The sequence below is a fragment of the Anolis carolinensis genome, chromosome 6 (genome assembly GCF_035594765.1).
Source record: "Anolis carolinensis isolate JA03-04 chromosome 6, rAnoCar3.1.pri, whole genome shotgun sequence".
Taxonomy (NCBI): domain Eukaryota; kingdom Metazoa; phylum Chordata; class Lepidosauria; order Squamata; family Dactyloidae; genus Anolis; species Anolis carolinensis.
In genome coordinates this window covers 116,138,039-116,161,834 of record NC_085846.1, presented here as the reverse complement: position 1 = coordinate 116,161,834, position 23,796 = coordinate 116,138,039, and the positions used below count along the sequence as shown (strand labels likewise).

The following is a 23,796-nucleotide window of genomic DNA, read 5'->3' as shown; positions in this document are numbered from 1 at the left end:
TGGTGGGATTTGTAGTCTTCCAAAGTAACATTTCCAAACATTTTTACATGGCTGCAACTATTATGAATAGCTTTTCAATAACTTTAAAGCATAAGTTCTTTTAATCGTAATTTTCAAGTATGACAAAGGGTATTTATTTTTATTTATTTATTTACAGTACAGTAGAGTCTCACTTATCCAACATAAACGGGCCGGCAGAATGTTGGATAAGCGAATATCTTGGATAATAAGGAGGGATTAAGGAAAAGCCTATTAAACATCAAATTAGGTTATGATTTTACAAATGAAGCACCAAAACTTCATGTTAGACAACAAATTTGGCAGAAAAAGTACAGTAGAGTCTCACTTATCCAAGCTAAATGGGCCGGCAGAAGCTTGGATAAGCAAATATCTTGGATAATAAGGAGGGATTAAGGAAAAGCCTATTAAACATCAAATTAGGTTATGATTTTACAAATTAAGCACCAAAACTTCATGTTATACAACAAATTTGACAGAAAAATACGCAGTAATGTTGTGTTGTAATTACTGTATTTATGAATTTAGCACCAAAATATCATGATATATTGAAAACATTGACTACAAAAATGTCTTGGATAATCCAGAATGTTGGATAAGCGAGTGTTGGATAAGTGAGACTCTACTGTATTTATATCCCACCCTTTTTACCCGGAAGGTGACTCAGGGTGGATTACAATGCACATATACATGGCAAACATTCAATGCCATAATTAGACATATAACATTATTAGACATATACAGACAGACAATAGAGGCAATTTAACATTATCCAGCTTTCAGCTTCACGAGGCTATGCTCGATTACGGCCACAGGGGGAGCTGCCAATTCATCATCTACTGTGACACCGAGTCCTTTTTGATGGTAGCACTTCCTCATGTTCTTCGCATGCCACCAGAGGTGTTATGGTGTTGTAAATTAAGTTAAATTGGGTTGTTGTATGTCTTTCGGGCTGTGTGGCCATGTTCCAGAAGTATTCTCTCCTGACGTTTCGCCCACATCTATGGCAGGCATCCTCAGAGGTTGTGAGGTATGGATAAGTTAAATTGGCCACCCCACATTAAGCGGTACCTAGAATTCTCTACTCACAGATGCAACTGTTTTCAAGCTGCTTAGTTTTTCTGTCAGTTTGTTGTAAGACATGATGTTTTTGGTGCTTAATTTGTAAAATCATAGCGTAATTTGACATTTAATATTTATTTATTTATTTATTTATTTATTTATTTACAGTATTTATATTCCACCCTTCTCACCCCGAAGGGGACTCAGGGCAGATCACATTACACATATAAGGCAAACATTAACATAGAACAAAGACAAAGACAAATGCGGGCTCCGAGCTGGCCTCGAACTCATGACCTCTTGGTCAGAGTGATTTGTTGCAGCTGGCTGCAGCCGGCTGCTCAACAGCCTGCACCACAGCCTGGGCTTTTCCTTAATCCCTCCTTGTTATCCAACATTTTCGCTTATCCAACGTTGTGCCAGCCCATTTATGTTGGATAAGCGAGGCTCTACTGTAGTTGTTTTCCAAGCCGCAATATTTTAGGATGGTATCTCTAAACTATATAGACCCCAACCATACATCTTTCATACAATTCTATTCAAACCACACATCATATATTTTTATGCATCACACATCTGTACTGGAGAACGAATGCAATTTGTCTCCACTTGCTATGTCTTAATGATATAGAGTCCGGGGATTTGTAGTTTGGTGAGACTCCAGCACTCTTTGACAGAGAAAGGTAAAGGCCTTGCAAAACTACAACTCTCAGAATTCAGTAGCATTGAGTCATGGCAGGTCAAGTGATGCTTTGATTCTCTGTCACAGGAGAAATATGATGTATAGGCACTTGAGAGGGATTTGCTATGTTTTCTGAGGCATTAAAGGGTTATTCAGATGTGGTTTCCAAGATGCCAAATGTGTTTTCAGGGTGTGCAGAGCGCATATGCCCCATTAATGCGCTGCCAGGCCGCCTCCGCTCTGCGCGGCTCCAGAAATTGACAGCCAAAATGTGAGAACCGTTCCTTTCCAGATGTTCCTCCTTTACATTTACAAGAAAGAAAGAGAAAAACTTTCTTGGCTTCGGAAACCTTCCCTTTCAGTTAAATTTGGAAACGATGTGCCTTAGAGAGTGGCAAGGCCTCTTGGGATCTCTTAATGGCTCTGCCATGCCATTGGCTTTCTCCGTGGCAAATATTTAAAATTGCTTAAATCGATTCACAATGACTTCTGGAATCACAGGAGGTGCGTCTACACCAGGCATGGGCAGACTTGGGCTCTCCAGGTGTTTTGGACTTCAACTCCCACAATTCATAACAGCCTACTAGGGTGAGAAGGGCGGAATATAAATACTGTATATAACAAATAAATAAGTAAATAAGTAAATAAATAAATAATTTTGTCCTATTTTGCCACAACTGCACAACTGCACAACGGTAGCATCCTTGTAATACCTTCCTCCACTTCTCAATATCTCGCTTTCAAATTGTGTTTGTTTGTTTATTTGTTTGTTTACAGTATTTATATTCCGCCCTTCTTTCTCACCCCAAAGGGGACTCAGGGCAGATTACAATACACATATATACGTGGCAAACATTCAATGCCATTAGACATACGACATATAGACAGACACAGAGGCAATTTAACATTTTCCAGCTTCCGGCTTCATGAGGGTATGCTCGATTCCGGCCACAGGGGGAGCTGCCGCTTCATTGTCCACTTGTGACACTGAGTCCTTGATGGTAGTACTTCCTCATTCCTATCTGCACGCTGCTGGCAGTTTTATGGTGTCGCAAATTAGTAACATTAGCCTCCCCGCATAATAATAATAATAATAATAATAATAATAATAATAATAATAATAATAATAATAATCTTTATTTATACCCCGCCACCATCTCCCCAACGGGAAGATAAAGCGGTACCTACATTTTCTACTCGACAGATGCAACTGTCTTTCAAGTTGCTTAGGTCAACAGCAAGGTAGGCTATTAATGGTTGGGCACTCAATCCGACCCAGGCTGGCTTTGAACTCATGACCTCTCGGTCAATAGTGATTTATTGCAGCTGGCTACTAACCAGCTGCGCCACAGCCTGGCTCTTACTGCCCTTTGTTCTTCCCAACACATCCCACCCATTTGTCCTATTTGGCTGAAGCTGCACCGTTGCACACTTTTGTTATCCTTGTGATACTTTCCTCCACAATATCTCACTTTCTAATTGCGTTTGCCCTATTGTTTGCACATGTATACAATGTTTCCCTCTACTTTTCCGAAATTGTGTAGTTGTGCAGTTTTGGCATTCTTGTGAGACTTTCTTCTGTTTTGTAACAGTGGACTTCAGCAGGAGATTATTACAAAAGGAAGGACAATGGAGAGCTCATGAGTTCGAAGCCAGCCCAGGTCGGATTGAGCTCCCGACCATTAATAGCCTAGCTCGCTGTTGACCGAAGCAGCTCAAAAGACAGTTGCATCTGTTGAGTAGAAAATTCTAGGTATCGCTTTATGCAGGGAGGCTAATTGGACTCACTGGATCCAATGAAAAGCAATGATCTGATCCTGAATCAAGCACAATATGGCTATAGGATAGCTGCAACGTTGTTTGATAAGCCCCTCAATGGATGCTTTCATGCTGCCGTAATTGCGCTTTAGTTGCTTCGCATGGTGAAGTCCTAACAAAGCCAAGACTGGCCATGAATGTGGGGTCCTTCGGGACATGATTTGCTGAATAGATGACTTACAAAGCTAAGGGAATCAAAATCCCCCCAATCTGGCCCTTGTCCCCTTGGGTTTCATAGCATTTGATCTGGTCAGATTGCCTTGCATGCTCCCAAACCCTTTCTCCATTGGCTTCCAAACCATTTGCCGCAACCCCAACCCACTGTCTGCGGTCCGGAGCCTCAATTGTCTCTCGCAGCTGCGATATCAGCCCAGGAACCGTCCCCATCTTGCTGACAAGGATTTTCAATAATGATAGGCTACGAGAAATCAGAAAGCGACCAGCCAAAGGAAGAAAGTTTCGTGTTTGTTCAGCTGCTGCCAAGACACTACAATCAGGGCCCTTCCTGTCCCATTGGAAAAGTACAAATCTTGTTGCTGGATAGTTTAAGCAAAAAATATAGGATTTTTTTCTTCTCCCAACCTCAGAGGTTATACGTTGGGTTGTGTAAACTTTGGACAGAATGCGGCACCAACCTGTTTGCAATTTTGGGAGGCTTTCCAAAGGATTGGAGAGTTCATACAATCAGAAGTTAATATCTGATTGTATGAACTCTCTCCCTGATCAGTGTATTCTGTGTAATAGTGTTTGGAAACATTCCGATTTCTGGACTAAACCTCACAGAATCCTTTGACAGTCAAAAACCAAATTTTGGAGTCTCTACTTCATTGGTGATTAGATCATTGTCCATTATTTTATTTTGTGTATCGTTGAAATGTTTTAGGTTTTGTCAAATATGTTGCGTTGTTGTTTCGGGCTTGTCCCTGTTGTGAGCCGCCCCGAATCCCTTCGGGAAGATGGGGCGGGATATAAAAATAAAGATTATTATTATTATTATTATTATTATTATTATTATTATTATTATTATTATTATTGTAGAGTCTCACTTATCCAAGCCTCGCTTATCCAAACCTCTGTGTTATCCAAGCCATTTTTGTAGTCAATGTTTTCAATATATCGTGCTATTTTGGTGCTAAATTCATAAATACAGTAATTACAACATAACATTACTGCGTATTGAACTACTTTTTCTGTCAAATTTGTTGTATAACATGATGTTTTGGTGCTTAATTTGTAAAATCATAACCTAATTTAATGTTTAATAGGCTTTTCCTTAATCCCTCCTTATTATCCAAGATATTCACTTATCCAAGCTTCTGCCAGCCCGTTTAGCTTAGATAAGTGAGACTCTACTGTATTACTATTATTATTATTATCATGTCTTTTCATTGATTAATCCTGTATGATCTCTTTCCACTATCACTTCTTCCTCCTTCTTGGAAGAGTCTCGTGGTTGTGTTATTGAAGGTTTTCATGGCTGGAATCACTGGGTTGCTGTGAATTTATCGGACTGTATAGCCATGTTCCAGTAGCATTCTCTCCTGGCGTTTTGCCTGCATCTGTGGCTAATGGCATCTTCAGAGGTCTGTTGGACAGTGAGGCAAGTGGAGTGTACATATACCTGTGGAATAATGTCCAGGTTGGGAGGAAGAAAGAACCCTTGTCTGTGTAAAGCAAGTGTAACTGTTGCAATTATTAGCAAACTTGAATTGCACTGAATAGCCATGAAGTTTGCAAAGTCAATCAGTGATGTACTGCAGACTAATTCAACCAAAGATGTCAACCATAGCAGAGCACTTGATGATCTGACCTGGACACAGAATATTATTTGAGAACACAGAAACGCTGGACCACTCTCACAACCACCATGTCAGACTACCAGCCATTGAAATCCACAAGAAGCATGTGGACAATTTCAACAGAAAGACGGAAACCATGAAAACGAACAAAATCTGGCTACCAATATTAAAGAACACCAAAAGCAAGGCAGTAAATAAGGAACACCACTCAGAAACAGGAGAACTCCAGACAGCAAACAATCAAGTGCCAGTTAACACCTCCCAAGCAGAGGGTGCCTCCAGGCAACAACAGCCAGGCCAACTCTATGCAGATACCCTCACTGATTGACTTTGAAAACTTCATGCCTACTCAAATGCTAATTCAAGCTTGCTAATTGCAACATTCACACTTGCATTATTCCGTAGGTATATATATACATTCTACTTGCCTCACTGCCAACAGAACCTCTAAAGATGCCACTAGCCACAGATGCAGGCAAAATGTCAGGAGAGAATGCTGCTGGAACATGGCCAGACAGACCAAAAGGCTCACAGCAAATCAGTCTTGTGGTTGGTCCCATCAATAAGGAATCCTATATACTTACAGTGCAATCAGTTATTGCTCTTGGGCTTTTTAAGGAAGAGTGTGAATTCGGTCTTTCAAATGAAGGATCTCACCTACCAAGGAATTCCTAGGCTTCCTTCTTAGAATAGTCTTATGGGTCATCCAATGCAACAAGAGATCCCATCTAGGACTCTGAAGCTGCCATCAATTTGCATGGCTTTTAAGAAGAATCTGGCCCTGGAAATTGTGGGCAATCAAAGGATCACTGGATATCATTTTTGGATCAGTTGGTCCCGGCTAACAAGGGATCCTGTGTAGAAACACTGGCATTTTAATCACTTTCGTGGAAGCATTGTTTGACTTTGGCTTTCCAGTTTGTTTAAATTCCTGGCATGGTTTTATTGTTTTAAATTAATGATGTTTGTTTGCCAACATGAACAGTCTTTTTTTAATTAAAAAAAAGGGAGAGAACAGTAATAAATGAGCCGACAGGATTTATAGAATATCTCCCTTCAGATTTTGCGACGTGACGATGTTGCAGATGGATAGCGAAATCTGTTAAGACTCAAAGTAAGCCGAAGCAAGAGAAAAGAATGCTGGAAAAAATAACTGAAGAGGAAAGGGGGAACAGCTGGAAATATTTGTTTTGCAGCCTCCAACTCCAATTATAGTTTTAAGCCCTATCCGTGATTAAGATGCACTCACAGTGGGAGGATATTATGGATTTCTCTTCCATCGAAATGAATGCTAAATACTTATTCATTTCAAGATATATATGCTACAAGTAGAAAATGTACACAGGAAAGTTATTTTTGGTGTCAATGACCATCGGAACATCTCCAGAACATTTTAATTAGAGATTAGCTTGGTGGCAATATGGAATTTGTCAACGTTGGTTCTGGAGGTTGTCGCCCTAGGAAGGTCTAACCAAGAGCTGGGTTTTCCCATAAGGCCTAATTGTCCTTAGTTTATACAAGGGATGTGAAGAACCCCTTGTCCTGACCCTTCCCGCTCTTGCAATCCCTCCAGGAAGTCAGAAGGAAATGGAATGCAAACATATCTGATAACAAGATCAACAGCAAAGTTCACCCAATGCTTCCCAGTTGGAAACCAAACCAAAACATAAGGGTCAGTTGGGATGTTGGGTTGATGGTTGGGTTGATGTCCTTCCAAAGCCTCACACAATTAAGGAATGCCTGTTTCTTGTTGATTTCTTCCTTCTTCCCTTCTCCCCTCCATCAAATTTCAGGGTGTAAACTCTTGGGTTTGGGAAGCAATCTTTGGCCTCTTTTCCCAACTCTTGCTCTTCAGCAAAGCAGTCATGGATGCGAGATGATGGGATGGAGCTCCACCATGACTCTTGTCTTCTCCTTTGTGTTCTTTCTAGATTACAAGGAAGTCTTTGAGCTCTTCGACAGGACTCCCAAGGGGGAGCTGAAGATCACGTTTGCCCAGTGCGGAGACGTCTTGAGGGCTTGCGGCCAGAATCCCACCCAGGCAGAAGTGCTCAAGGTCCTCGGGCGGCCCAGGCCAGATGGTTAGAGTCTTCCCTATGCTGTTCCTGTGATGCCTGCTTCACAGTATAGTCTTTCTTTTTGTAAAATCAGAACTTTCTTAGCCAAGTTTGGAATTAATGATCTGTGAATCTTACCTTGTAATGCAACAATGCTTTTGTTGTTGTAGTTTGGTGCCTTCAAGCTGTTTCTGACTGATGGCAACCCTAAGGAGAACCTATCATGGTGCTTTCTCAGCATACTTTTTTCAGAGGAGGTTTTTTTTTTGTTTTCCCTTGTGACTGAGAGATCATGACTTGACCAAGTGAGTTTCTATGGCTTAGTAGGTCTTCCAACCAGGGACAGGGGAAGTGAAATCTCATTGCCTCCCCCATTCCACTGGGACATGTGGTCAACCAACCAATATGACAAAATCGAGAAAGGAAACATGAGTTTGCTTTGGCCTGAGCCTACTTAGGAAGGGCAACATCTACAACTCTTGCACCCCAAAGTTGCACCCCAAAATTGAAGAATTTGTACTCCTGCTTGGAGGTGGCTCATAAAAGCCAGAGATTTGGGCCAGATCCAGAGGTCTGGCATCCTTAATCTCCTTCCATATCTCAGGTTGGATTACTTGAGACAAGAAACCTAAAGTTTTCTTCTTCCTTTACCAAAGCATCCTATAACCCCTGCTTCAAGCATAAAATGTGTTGTCAAAGGCTTTCATGGCCGGAATCACTGGGTTGCGGTGACTTTTTCGGTCTGTGTGGCCATGTTCCAGTAGCATTCTTTCCTGACATTTTGCCAGCATCTGTGGCTAATGGCTTCTTCAGAGGTCTGTGGAAATCAGGCAAGTAGAGTGTGTGTGTGTATATATATGTATATGTTTGTATGTATGTGTGTGTGTGTGTGTGTATGTGTGTGTGTGTGTGTGTGTGTGTGTGTGTGTATATATATATATATATATATATATATATATATATGTATATATATATCTGTGGAATATTCAGGGTGGGGGAAAGAACCCCTGTCTGTGTAAAACACTGGTTCTGAACCTGTGGGTCCCCAGATGTTTTGGCCTTCGACTACCAGAAATCCTAAAAGCTGGTAAACTGGCTGGGATTTCTGGGAGTTGTAGGTCAAAAACATCTGGGGACCCTAGGTTGAGAACCACTGGGGAAAAGCAAGTGTGAATGTTGCAATAAGCAAGCTTGAATAGCATTGAGTAGTCATGAAGCTGCAAAGTCAATCAGTGAGGGTATCTGCATAGAGGTAGCCTGGCTTTTGTTGCTTGGATGCACCCTCTGTTTGGGAGGTGTCCGCTGGTGCTTGATTGTTTACTGCTGAAGTTCTCCTGTTTTCGAGTGGTGTACTTCATTTACTGTCTTGATTCTAGTGTTTTTTAATACTAGTAACCAGATTTTGTTCCTATACGTGGTTTCCTCCTTTCTGTTGAAATTGTCTACATGCTTCTTGTGGATTTCAATGGCTTCTCTGTGTAGCCTGACACGATGGTTGTCAGAGTGGTTCTTTATTTCTGTTTTCAGATAATATTCTGTATCAAGATTGATTCATCAAGTGCTCTGCTATAGCTGACTTCTCTGGTTGAGTTAGTTTGCAGTGCGTTTTGTGTTCTTTGACTCTATGCAGATACCCTCACCGACTGACTTTGCAGCTGCAAGGCTACTCAATGCTATTCAAGCTTGCTAACTGTAACATGAGTTCTTTCTCCCACTGGACATTATTCCATAGATAGATAGATAGATAGATAGATAGATAGATAGACAGATAGATTGCCTCATTTCCACAAACCTCTGAGGATACCATTAGACACAAATGCAGGTGAAATGTCAGGAGAGAATGCTGCTGGAACATGGCCATACAGCACAAAAAAAATATCACAGAAACCCAGTGATTCTGGCCACAAAAGCCTTTGACAACTCCGATAGTGTTGTTGAGCCTCTGTGTCACCCGTGGAGGAAGAAGCTCACCCTCATTCTCTGCTTGTCCATTGACAGAGATGAACTCCAAGATGATCGACTTCGACACCTTCCTGCCCATGCTGCAGCACATCGCCAAGACCAAAGACACCGGGACCTTTGAGGACTTTGTGGAAGGCCTGCGGGTTTTTGACAAGGAAGGGAACGGTACCGTCATGGGGGCCGAGCTCCGCCACGTCTTGGCAACGCTTGGTAAGCCAATCCCAAAGAACGGTGGTGGTGGTGGCATCTAAGATACCTTTAGGTGTTCGCTCCAATGCTTTCTCTACTCTGTGTCAATATGGACAAGACCGAGGAGTCCCATATTGTAAGTAATGAATTTTTGCTGGTTGTTTTATTTCTCCTCCATGATCTGATCTCCATCCAAGGTAAGAACCAGAGATTTGTTCTTACGGGTTGATGGGAGGAAGGGTGAACTAAGAGTAGGCACAACTAAAGGTCTTGGTTGGAAGCAGGTTGATTTTATGAGTTTGATCCAGGGTTGGTTAAGCTTAGATCTCCTTGAATTAATGGGTCCAAGGTGAATTGTGCTAATCATGACTAACCTGAGTCCCATTGATGCCAGGTCAGGTCAGGAATGGTCCAACTTGGGTCCTCCAGGTGTTTTGGTCTTCAACTCCCATCATTCCTAACAGCCTCAGGCCCCTTCCTTTTCACCCTCAGCCGCTTAAGCGGCTGAGGGTGAAAAGGAAAGGGCCTGAGGCTGTTAGGAATGCTGGGAGTTGAAGTCCAAAACACCTGAAGGACCCAAGTTGGACCATACCTGGGGTAGATCCATAGAAATCAATGGGACTAATGTGGTTCTATGCTATGGAATCCTGGAAGTTGCAGCTTTACCAAGACTTTAGCCTTTTCTGTCTCACCAAACTACAACTCCCAACATGTCATTGCCTTAGAAGTGATCTCAAACTGCATTCCTTTTACTCTGTAGATGCACCCAAAGTTTGGAACCAACCCTGCTGCAGACTTGATTCACTTTGTTGCTGTGAGTTTTCTGGCCATGTTCCAGAAGCATTCTCTCCTGACGTTTCACCCACATCTATGACAGGCATCCTCAGAGGTTGTGAGGTCTGTTGGAAACTAGGCAAGTGGGGTTTATGTACCTGTGGAATGATGTCCAGGGTGGGAGAAAGAACTCTTGTCTTGTCTGATTATCACTGAATAGCCTTGCAGCTTCAAAGCCTGGCTGCCTTGAAGCTCCTGTCATTAGAAAGAACAATACTCAGAAGACAGGGGAATTCCAGACAGGAAATAATCAGGGGCAGCTAACACCTCCCAACAAAGGATTCCCCTAGTCAGCCAGGCTTTGAAGCTGCAAGGCTATTCAATGCTAATCAAGCTGGTCAACGGCAACATTCACACTTGCCTCAAGCAGATAATAGTTTTTTCTCCCACCCTGGACATCATTCCACAGATATATAAACCCCACTCAACTAGTTTCCAACAGACTTCACAACCTCTGAGGATGCCTGCCACAGATGGGGGTGAAACTGCTGCTAACATAAAGAACAACACTTAGAACCCAGGGGAATTCCAGACAGGATATAATCAGGGGCAGCTAACACCTCCCAACAAAGGATTCCCCTAGTCAGCCAGGCTTTGAAGCTGCAAGGCTATTCAATGCTAATCAAGCTGGTCAATGGCAACATTCACACTTGCCTCAAGCAGATAAGAGTTCTTTCTCCCACCCTGGACATCATTCCACAGATATATAAACCCCACTCGATTAGTTTCTGACAGACTTCACAACCTCTGAGGATGCCTGCCACAGATGGGGGTGAAACGTCAGGAGAGAATGCTTCTGGAACATGGCCATACAGCATGAAAAACTCACAGCAACCCAGTGATTCTGGCTAGAGAAGCCTTCGACAACACACTGATTCACTTTCCTTGCTATAAATGATGCATGGCCAACACTACTAATCATCCGGAGAGAAAAGAGAGAGAAAATCTAGGAAATGTCAGACAAAAGAACGGAGGATGCAGGTTGGGATCCTCATGTTACCTCAAGTATTGCGGAGGAGGACAGAGTGGCTGGCAAAACACAGGGAGGGAATAACAAAATGCTACATCAAAGAGACACTTGATGGATTTTGAGTTGATCAAGGTTTGCATCTCAGGAGCGAAATGAGGCTCTCAACCTGCCATCTCCATTTGTATGAAAATTATACATCCATTTCCAAGATGTTCACAGCCTTGAGGGTTGAGGAGTATCTCTGTTTTCGTTTTCTTTTGTTTGAAATGGAAACTAAGACTTGCTTGCTTTCTTCTCTGCCTGGGGAGAACAAAGAGTTCTGCAAATGGGAAAAGGCACTAAATAGGAGGGATGAAATGTTGGATGGACTACAACTTCCAGAATCCTTCGGTGGCGAGCTTGGTTGTAGTTCGGAGAGTGGAAATAATGTGGACTATGAGCCACATGCAACCAATGGAAAGGTTTTAGGTTGGCTATTCCCAACACTGCCCAGATCCCATTTTCCAGCCAAAAATACACTCTGTTTGAGTTGGATGAATGGGATAATAACCTCTCCCCCAATATGGAAGTTGAAGCAATGATTAAGAGCATTATCACACAAGGCTCTCAAAACAAGTCTGGCATTGCAAACCCATTTAGGAGTTGAGTTGGAACATGGCAGGATAGCTAGCTCTTCTTCTTGCACCAATCTGCTACCCAAGTGCTTGAAGTAATTGATTAACATAGTCATTGGTTTTATGATCTATATATATAAATGAGTGATGGCATCACGGCGACCCACAAAACAACAAAACTAAACACCCCACAACCTCGAAAATTGACAACACAACCCATCATCCACGCCCCTAGGTTGATACAACAAAAAGAAAAGAAAAATAAAGTCCTAATTAGAGGGAGAGGAATAATTGTTTTTATCCAATTGCTGCCAGTTAGAAGGCTAAGCTCCGCCCACTTGGTCTCCTAGCAACCCACTCAGCCCAGGACACAGGCAGAGTTAGGCCTCACTTAGGCCTCTTCCACACTGCCTATAAAACACACATTATCAGATTTTAACTGGATTAGATGGCAGTGTAGACTCAAGGTCCTTCAACGCAGCTATATAACCCATTTATAATCTTATATTATCTGCTTTAACTGGATTATCTGGACTCCACACCTTTACCCTTTACCTTAACTACCACCAATTCCTCAATACTTTATTTCCCATACCACCATACTTCGCCACAGTAATGCGTGGCCGGGCACAGCTAGTGTCTTATATTGCTAGAAATAATAATAATAGTAAACCAAAAGGACTTCTAGTTGTTAGAAATGTCATGTCTGGTCTCCACTTAGGCTCAGGAAATGTTTACTGTCCTTCCGTGGAGGCCAAACTTGAAATACAACTCTGTCCAATGGTGCATGTACATCAGGCATGAGCAAACTTTGGTCCTCCAGATATTTTGGACTCCAACTCCCACTATTCCTAACAGCCTCAAGCTTAAGCAACTGAGGAGGGAAAGGAAGGGGCCTGAGGCTGTTAGGAATGGTGGGAGTTGGAGTCCAAAACATCTGGAGGACCAAAATTTGCCCATGCCTGATATACATGGTAGAATGAATGCAGTTTATCTCCACTTTACCAGCCATAGTTCAATGCTATGGAATCCTGGGAGTTATAGTTTGACAAGGTCTTTAGCCTTCTCTGCCAAAAGAGTGCACCTACACTATAGAATGTGAGGGGAATCCATATGTGGCCCCAATCCAATTAATATGGGAAACTTGGGGACGTTTGCAGCACTTTGGAATGGCTGATAGTGTTGGGTCACTCGAGGGAAAGGTGAATTCCAGCCTAGCAAGGGCTACAATAAATCTTGCCAACTGGAAGGTTGAGAGTTCGAAGTCTGGGCCAGGATGTCTTCCTGATCTTTAGCCCAGCTTCGGCCTACCTAGCACTTTGAAAACAAATGTGAGTAGATAAATAAGCACTGCATTAAAGCAGGGAGGTATTTAGTCTCAACGTTTGATCAAAAAAAGGAGGAAGTTTACAAATAAAGAAAGCTCTTCGATAGGAAGATGGAGCAATAGCACCCCCTGGTGGCTGGAACCGAGCACAGCCTCCAAAGACGCCGAAAGATGGGAAAGCCTATATCTACCTCTATCTGTTGTCTGTCTTGTTGGTGTTATAATTGGCATTGAATGTTTGCCGTATATATGTTCTGTGATCTGCCCTGAGTCCTGTTCAAGGTGAGAAAAGTGGAATATAAGTACTATAACTAACTAAATAAATCTAAACCCAAACTCTAAAGCTCAGAGGGCTGCCATTTAGAACTAGGTACCGAACTTGGTAATGTTAAACCTAAGCTGCATCTAGATCAATGGTTCTCAATTCTGCATCCCCAGATGTTTTTGGCCTTCAACTCCCAGAAATCCTAACAGCTGGTAAACTGGCTGGGATTTCCGGGAGTTGTGGGCCAGAAACATCTTGGGACCTCAGGTTGAGACCCACTTGTAAAGAAGTATGAATTTTAGTTTACGGATGCCATGTTTAATTGTGTGGTTATGTTTTAAAAGGGTAAGTATTATTCTTATTGCATGAAGGGAATAGCCACCTCAGCACTCAGAGGCTGGTTGCCATGGAGATGGGGCGGAGCCAACTGGGTTAGCTGAAGAGAGAGCAGATTTTGGAGGGAAACTTAGTCAGTCAGTCTGTGGTCAGAGAACCATAGGGAAGGTTAGTTGTTAGAGTTGCTGCCCTTATGAGATACCGGGAGACTGATTCTCAGTTGAGAGGATCAGGGTGGCTCAAATGTTGGATTTTGAGTCAATTCTAAAATAAGTTTGGTGATTTATTTTAAGGTAGTCTGTCTCCTGACTAGGAACAGATATTCTGTGATTGAAGTGGAATTTTAAAGTTTGAAACACCTCAATATAACTTTGCAACTGTTCAGGAACATGCCTCAAACAAGAAGAAAAGTTATTGTAACCATCAAGCTTGTGCCTAAATAAATGTGTTATTATTCCCTCAAACATCTCAATCTCTGTCATACATACACACATCAAGAATAAACAAGACGAAGAAAGAAAAATAAAAGTCTCCTCTCTAAGTAGCCAGTGGCTAAATCTTCCAATAGTGGTGGCAAGAGTTGAAAATCCCCTTAACATCTGGTGGCAGCATTTAAAATAAAAACATCTTTAATAACTGGTGGCAGCGGATATAAAATATATAACAAACAGATCTTCACAATTGGTGGCAGTGGTGGGATTTTTGAAAAAGATTTCTCCCCCTTTCTGTCATCTAGATCAAGCATGGGCAAACTTTGGTCCTCCCAAAGGGCACCCTATTCCGTCTCATGAAGTTTTCCTAAATGTAGACTGTGTGAACATGATTTGTACAAACTTGATACATTAAGTCATAGTGTTGCTTGGGATGTAGGAATTGGATGTTGTGCTCTTGACTTTGGGGATTTCAGATCTTCCCATTTTTCACATTCTTCTCCAGGCGAAAGACTGACCGAGGAGGAGGTGGAAAAGTTAATGGCTGGCCAGGAGGATTCCAACGGTTGCATCAATTATGAAGGTATGCTTGATGACTCCCAGGTTCCTTGGGAATGAATGTTTATTGGGTTTTTCCCAGGCTGAAGTTGAGAATGTTGCTTCTCCAGTTGGCCCCAACTTCTGACCTATGGCAACCTAAAGGCAAACCTATCACAGAGTTTTCTTGCCAAGGTTTATTCAAAAGCTGTCTGCCATTTCTTACCTCTGAGGCCGAGAGAGTGTGACATACCCAAGGACATGGCCAAGAGAGGATTCAAGCCCTGACCTCCAGAGTCGTTTTCCAATGATCAAACCACCCTGGCTATGAAATATTAAATGACTTTCACTTTTTCCATTCTGTTCCAGCATTTGTCAAGCATATCATGGCAAGCTGAATGCAGGTAAGCCTGCAAATTATTGCTTTTGGAGAGTGGGATGCAGTGAATTTTCAGATAACTAATGAACTTACCCTCCAGCTTTGGATGAATAACTGACTGATCTGTTATTATCAATTGTTTGATATAAAAGCTTTGCATTTCACAGAATCTCTGCTGCTGTTTTTTCCAAAGAAAAGGGATTTAATGTGGTATAAACCAGTGCTTATCTGTTGTCAGAAAGAAAGGCAAGCTTGGTGATGTGCTTTGAAAGCATGCAAGGGGCTGTTTTTGTGTAGCAACACAGTGTGAGTGACTCCAGAAGAAAACAAGTCCATGGAAAATATCAGATTTGAATCCTGCGGTCATAACACTAGGCAGACTCAAATGAAAGATCCCAAACCTAATCTGGCTGTTGTTGTGTTGTCGAAGGCTTTCATGGCCGGGATCACAGGGTTGTTGTATGTCTTTCAGGCTGTGTGGCCATGTTCCAGAAGTATTCTCTCCTGACGTTTCGCCCACATCTATGGCAGGCATCCTCAGAGGTTGTGACAACCTCTGAGGATGCCTGCCATAGATGTGGGCGAAACGTCAGGAGATAATACTTCTGGAACATGGCCACACAGCCCGAAAGACATACAACAACCCTGGCTGTTGTTGTTGTTGGAATTTAAAATCCCAAATATACAAACATTCAGAAAGAGTTAAATATTAATGTTATAAAGAATACTTAATAATAAGATTTCTAGCTATTGGAAAATAATTGCACCCAGTCTCTGGGCACGTATCCTTTTGGCAAATGAGAATCTCCATGAATATGTGGAAACCACCTTTTGAAAAAGACTAGTCAAGAAAAGCATGACCTTGTTAGAAGTCAACTCTTTGAACAAGTGATATTCACAAGCATTAATGTAATGGCACACAGGTAACTCAGCTGTTAAACTGAAGAACCATGTCTTTGAACTGCCAAGGAGACAGACATGCCACTACAAAAATGTATTTGGTTAGCAGAGGACGGTTGTTTCTTTGCAGTTGTAATTGCCCAAAAGATATACACTCCCTTGAAACCTCTTAGTCTAAAATAGTTTATTTATCTATATATATAAAATGATAAAGTTGTTTGCGCAGTGACTATAACAACAAAACTAAACATCCCAGAAATACAAAATTTGGCAACACAATGCAAAAGGCTTGCCTCCAGGTTACAACAACACAACCACACCACAAAACCACAATCCAGACCCACAAAACTCACAACAACACATCATGCGATAACAACACAACTAAACTCCCCAGAAATACAAAACTTGGCAACACAATGCAAAAGCCTTGCCTCCCAGTTGTAACAACACAACCACACCACAAAACCACACAGGACCCACAAAACTCACAACAACGCATCGTGACTATAACAACACAACTAAACGCCCCAGAAATACGAAACTTGGCAACACAACGCAAAAGCCTTCCCTCCAGGTTGTAACAACAGAACCACACCACAAAACCACAATCCGGACCCACAAAACTCACAACAACGCATCGTGACTATAACAACACAACTAAACGTCCCAGAAATACGAAACTTGGCACACAACTAAACACCCCAGAAATATAAAACTTGACAACACAATGCAAAAACCTTGCCTCCCGGTTGTAACAACACAACCACACCACAAAACCACAATCCGGACCCACAAAACTCACAACAATGCATCGTGACTATAACAACACAACTAAATGTCCCAGAAATACGAAACTTGGCACACAACTAAATGCCCCAGACATACAAAACTTGGCAACACAACACAAAAGCCTTTTCTCCCGGTTGTAACAACACAACCACACCACAAACCACAATCCGGACCCACAAAACTCACAACAACGCATTGTGACTATAACAAATACAAAATTTGACAACACAACTCATCCACCTCCCCAATCCCTACATTCACACTTGGCCTCCAAAAAAACAATTACAATAATAACAATGACAACAACAACAGCAATAGGAATCAACACCATCACAGGCAAGAAACAGCCAGGCACTGAGGCTGAGAGGCCAGTCAGTGCTACACTGGGCCTCCAAAAAACAATACAGTAGCATCTAACTTATCCAACCTTCATGACCACTACAACAACAATAATAATAAACACCTACACAGGCAAAAAAAAGACTATTGTACCACAATAAAAATATAAACCGCACTCAGCAGAATCAGACATTACAACTAACAACAAACCAAAGACAACAGGGATCTCAAGCAATTATTAATCAACACAAAAACTGAAGAAGGTAACAGACTTCAAATACTACTACTAATGTGAGTATAAAGAAGGTGGAGGTCACAGCATAAATACAACCTAATGTAGACTGACCAACACCACCAGACTAAGCCACAGCAACGCGTGGCCGGGCACAGCTAGTCTATATATATAAAAAGGTAATGAAATTTCGGCCTAGGACTAAACAACAAAACTACACATCCCAGAAACATTAAACTTGGCAGCACAACCCCTCATCCATGCCTCTACGTTCATACAACAAAAAGAAAAGAAAAATAAAGTCCTAATTAGAGGGAGAGGAATAATTGTTTTTATTCCAATTGCTGCCAGTTAGAAGGCTAAGCTCTGCCCACTTGGTCTCCTAGCAACCCACTCAGCCCAGGGGAAAGGCAGAGTTAGGCCTCACTTAGGCCTCTTCCACACTGCCTATAAAATACAGATTATCTGCCTCTACGTTCATACAACAAAAAGCTCCAGCTACTCCAGAAAACGGCCAGGCTTTGAGACTGCAAGACTATTCGCTGCTATTCTACCTGGCCAACAAAGGATTCCCATAAGCCACTGCAACGCGTGGCCGGGCAAATCTAGTTTATTTATATATTTATATACCACTCTTCTCCTTGAAAAATAACATATCTTGTTTACTCATAAACATCTTGTATTAATTCACCATACAGGCACATTTCTTATTGAAGTTCAGTTACAGATAGGATATACCATAGTTTCTCTATGTTGAGGACACAGGGTATTATTCTTAATCAATAGTCCATAGTCTTTAAGTACAGACGTACTCACTGAAGTCTTTAAGCAGCAACATGCATCCACCTTCACTGAGGTCTAGAGAACTACATCTGCTTTCATTGAAGATCAAACATAAACTGAATACAAAATGAAGTCCTGAGTCTGAACATGCTCAGTACAATCACACGTCTATAACCCCTCCCATACCAAAGAGGTACAGTCAAACTAGCAAATCAACATATACATAGAATACAGGTTAGCAAATATATACATTAACAAATGAATAATGAAAGGCTTGGGAGGTTGCTGTTTCCAACACTAGCAATGACTAGAAACCTTGTACTTTTGCTTTAACTCTATGTTAAATACAATTGGTATAAACTATTTGAATGATGAATGGCTTGTCTTTGGGAAAGTACACCCAAACCCATGTGAACTGCCATGGCTCAATGTTATGGAATCCTGGGATTTGTGGTTTTCCAAGACTTTAATATTCCCTGCCAAAGAGAGCTGTGTTGCATGAGACTATAACTCCCAGGATTCCATAACATGGAACGGTTTCAAAATTGTGTTACTTCTACAGTGTAGATGCACTTTTCATCCTACCCAGCTTAGGGATAACAGCCTAACGAAAAGGAAATCTTAAGGTCTTGATTTCTAGGTCTGTTCCTGGGGTCCTTCAGAAAACTCCATTGGATAGACTGCATCAACCCTAGTTTCTTAGGTGTGGTTATCATGGTTTTCAATGGGCGAGGAGATAGTGATTGGTAAATGACATATATTCTGTATGTCAAAAACTAAAGCTGATAGTGGAAGAGTAGTGCTATTTTTGGAACCAGCAGGTCAGATATACCCAGAAACAAGCCTAACATTTGAGGCACCAAAAAGATGTATTGGTCAGTGTAATGGATCTCAATGGATCTCCAAATCTGAACAAACCTGCTTCCAGATCACTGTGGGTGATGTTCCTTCCTGATTCCGAAGCTCAGCTTCTATTTGAAGCCAGAAAAGACACATTTGGAAGAAATACATTGTGATCCCAACCCATTCAAGTTGAGGAAATTCACGTTCTCCTTCAGTGCTGACTTCCTCCAACATCGTGAAGGTTTCTTACACACACCGTCCAGCTCTGCAGGTCCCAACTTGACTCCAGACACTGGTCAACCCAAACTGACATCTCTGCAGAACGAGCTGGTTTTGTCTGGATTTTCACTGGTCACTCAGGGCAGATTTCACATTCTTTCCTGGAAGGAAACAGCAGCACAAATATTGCCAGTCCACACAACTGCTCAGGATCTGTTGTGCATCATTGTGTTTCTTTGGTTCTTGGGAAAAAGTTGACCTTGGACAGGGCCACTCCATCAATTTTGTGAGCCAAAAAAAATGGTGCCTGTCTCAGATAAGTGAGAGAAAACATTCTGAGCTGTGCTCTATCAGTTCCTGTTTTTCTCTGCCCTCTGGTTTATTTATCTTCACTTGCCTCCGCTTCTTGTTTGCTTAAGGAGACCCAGAATTATCACAGCTTGTGTGGCTGCAGACCTGTCCACCATGGCATGTTATTGTCATATCTGCCCACCAAATCCCTGGGGGGTGAGTAGACAAGGGAACAAAAGATAAAACCAGGCTGCCAATTGGTCCAACCTGTTGCCAAAAACAGCCTTTTTATAATAGACCCCTTCACCACCAATACATTGCCCTGTTTTTGCTGTAGCTGCTCTCTGCATCTTTCTGATCTTTCCTTTGGATCTTCCCTGGTCAATAGGGAAGGATATTTCGATATATTCACAACATGATTGGAAAACCTGGCTCTTGGGCATTGAGAAACCTTGGAAAGACAAAATCTAGGGCATGTCTACATGGGGTAGATTATTCCAGCGCCTTTTGGTCTCAGAGCAGCCCCAGATCCAGCATGGACCTGTGTTAGGGATTCCTCTTCTTCAGAAGAGGAAGGGGAGCAGGAAAGTGTTCATGAATCTGGGGGTGAGTTGGAATCTGAGGAGGAGATTTTGCAAGTACCCACTTTTCAGGAGAGGTGAAAGGAAACAGACCAGAGACGTTGTTCAGCTAGAATAGCTGCCAGAAATGGAGCTGAGTACTTAGGAATTGCCCTAGCAGCTGTGAGGGGACTCAGGGCTATAAAGCAGAAGCAGGTGCAGCCAGCTCTTGCTGGTAACAAACTGACTCTAATGCCTAAGCCTTTGCTCCCCTTGTGCCTGCTTCGAGTCTGCATCTGGGAAACTGCTCCTAAGGATTTATTGCTGTTTCTTAGTCTGAAGTAAGACTGCTATTTGATTTGGGAATTTATCAGAGACCAAGAACTGTGTTTGCCCTAAGACTTCTTTGCTTTCTTTTGCATTATTCCACTGAGTGTGCTGTACTTTATGTTTTGCTGAAGTAAAGCAGTTTTCATTTACTTACCACAGTGTTTTAAAGCTGTTCTTGAAAGACAAAACAGGAAAGTCTGCTGAATCTAAAGCCAGTGTCCAAGCAGGACAGCCCTGAGCTGACCCATCCTGTTGGCCTCGTCTTGCCATCACTGCATCTCAACAGCCATGGAAATCACTGGCCATCACCTGTCCCATTTGATAATAGCAGTATAGAGCATCTGCATGATCAGCAAGGAGAGGGTGGGCAAACCCAGCTTCTGGCCTGTGGCATGCTCACCTCATTCTGATGCCAGAAGACATGATGGCCAGGCACTTGCTGGGAACTTTTACAAAATTATAAAATAACTTTCTTACCTTTGGGATGTCAGTATATTCCAAAGATAAGGATGATGGCATGAGCTCTACCTCTTTCTCCCTCCTTCCCCTCCTCCTTCTTTTCCTCCTGAATGTCCTGAGCCTTGTTGGGTTCTTTTCTCATCTTGTACCTTGGCTCTTTGGATCACTTTGTCTCAGCCCAGGGAGTCTGGGGTCTTGGCAATGGATTGTTTTGTACGCTGGTTTCTCAGTCTTTTCTGCCTTTGGGACGTCAATACAACCTCCCGCTTTGGATGTGCCAAACCTTGGCATCCCAGGACACAGCCAGAAGGACAAGGAAAGCTCAGGCAGATCTTGGTGGCCTCCAGTAGAAGTCTGGAGAAATCTGATAGAACCAGGACAGGTCTGGGAATGATAGTATGGAAAAGTTGACTTCCCCCTGGCCCACTTCTTTTATTATATTAATTCTATTAATCTGATTAAATAAAACAGAAGCAGGACAGATTTCCTCCCAGCAGCACCCAATTGATCACCTTGCATCTCTCTTGAGGACAACGTGTACAACTTTGCTTGCTTGCTTCTGTTTGGCTTTATCTTATGGATGGCTTGCATGTTGCTTTTTCTTAAGCCACCTACAAGTTTCACTCCACAGAAACAATCCCTTATGAATTCTTTCCCCCTAATATTTGATCATTTGTTTTTAGGAGGCGTCAACAGCAGCTGGGTGCCGAGCTTGGATTTCAACCCAATGGAGAGAAGGCATATGATTTTTCTTCCAAATGAGGATGGATGCTCAATTCCTCAAATGTATTTTTGATGTTCTTGTTGTGGAATAGTGATTATAAACCCAGTCTTGCCTCTTTTTATTCTAAACCCCGGTGCCTTCAGCTTGGAACTTCCTTCTTGCCTATATCTTACCTTCTTTCCTAGTGTGACTTGGTGGTTTCCCATCAAACTCATTCATCTGAGAGTCCTTGGGTGCGTCTACAGTGTAAATTAATGCAGTCTGATACCTATATTTATCGAGACTCAATGCAATACAGTCCTCAGAGTTGTAGTTTAGTTTTACCTGGCCTTTTGCCTTCTTTGCTCTAGAGGGCTGGTGCCACTCAGAACTACAACTCCCAGAATTCTATAGCATTGAGCCAAGGCAGTTAATGTGGCGTCAAACTGCATTAATTCCACAGTGTAAATGCTCCCTCTGTTATTTCAGCCTTTCCAACATGTACTTTGGTGGCTAAGCAACTCTGCAGAATAAGTTGGAGAAAAGCAGAGAATTTGGTGGAGAGATGCCATTATTCTTTTCTGCCAGACAAACGATATCCTACATGATGATCTCATATTTATTGTAAAAATTCTCATTAAATACATCCTTTTTCTCAGCTCTGGAAGCCTCTGGCCGTCTATTTGTGACCTTGCATTGAATGTGTTCACTTAAGCGTCTATTAGGGATGCTTTTTTTTTACTTCGTTTTCATCAAGATACAGCATTTACCTTTGGTTTAGCTGATGCTTTGGAAACCCCAAGGGATAAGTCAGGAAGGAATAATCAATAAAAGTCCAACTGCAGGATACACTAAGATTCCTTTCATCTAAAGGGATTATTCTATTTTATTATTCTATGATTCTATTATTCTAAACCAGGGCTGTTCAGACTATTTTCACTGAGGGCCATATCTGCCTTATGGTTACCTTCAAAGGATGGTTGAATCCATAGATGGAGACAGAAGGCCAACTATAATGAGTTTATTTTTGTGCATAGTGATTGGTGTGCTTTAGCTTTTACCCAGTTTGAGTCCCAAGATATTATTGATGGACAACTTCCATCACTTTGAATGATCCACCCTGCAGATTGGGGATGATGGGAATTGCAACCCAACAACCCTTATGGCTCTGAGATTGGGGAAAGATTAAAGAGCAGACATCATATGCACAAGCCTTGTATCTAAATCCAAACCACACTCTCCTGACTAAATAGAACAATTTGCAGCCTTCCAGATGCTACTGTGTCCCAACTCCCATCAGCTCTAATCATGATGTCTAATGATGAGGAAGACAGGAGTTGTCATCCAGCATCTGGAGGCTCACATAAAAGGACACAAAGGGCTGGATCTGGCCCACATGCCTTGCGTTTGACACATGATCAAAACAGTTCCTGGTCTGGCACCGTGTCCTTTTGCTACAAGTCTATAGATTCTTGGAACAGAAGAGACCTGAGGTCTCAGCTGATGAAAATAGCTTTGGAAAGGCTTCATGGGACCCAAACCTTCTTGCCATTGAAGCCTTCCATCTGTTCCTTCAGTCTTGTTGACTGACCAATGAGAAGAAGCTCTGCAGAAAGCGTCTGCACAGAACGTTCTTTCTTTCCATCTTTCAAGCACAATGAAAGCACAGGCTGTGATTTACAAGGTTATAAATCCCAAATGCCCAGCATTCCTGAGGAGCCAGCTTTGTGTCAGGTTGAGATCTGAAGTCAACAGCATCCAAAGCAACTAACCTCAGCAAGGAGTTGATAACATAGTCCATTTCAGGAACCATGGGATGGGGTCCTGTTGGCGTCCTTCACCCATGTAGGTTCCCTTATTCATATGGCACTACTTTTTTGTCATTGTGTAGAGGACACATACAACCATTTCATAAAATCATAGAAGAGCAGAAAGGAGTTTCAAAGACCATCCTAGTCCAACCTCCTACATGCAGGAATATGTATGGCCCCTATCTAATTTGATAATTAAAGATGATCAAAGATAGTCCCCCACACTCCAAGCTACATTCCAGTTTCCCCATAAAGAA

The 23,796-nt window shown here is 42.1% G+C and overlaps 1 protein-coding gene across 1 annotated transcript in view; it reads left to right on the top strand.

Annotated features, from left to right (window-relative positions):
• myl3 (myosin light chain 3) overlaps window positions 1-22,386 on the top strand; it is a 48,967-nt gene extending 26,581 nt beyond the window's left edge. Inside the window, exons 3-7 of the mRNA XM_003227069.4 lie at window positions 7,311-7,460; window positions 9,435-9,608; window positions 14,870-14,947; window positions 15,271-15,305; window positions 21,709-22,386. Coding sequence (XP_003227117.1) covers window positions 7,311-7,460; window positions 9,435-9,608; window positions 14,870-14,947; window positions 15,271-15,299 — 431 coding nt within the window. The 3' untranslated portion in view covers window positions 15,300-15,305; window positions 21,709-22,386. The remainder of the gene's footprint in view (window positions 1-7,310; window positions 7,461-9,434; window positions 9,609-14,869; window positions 14,948-15,270; window positions 15,306-21,708) is intronic.
• Window positions 22,387-23,796: the final 1,410 nt, after the last annotated feature.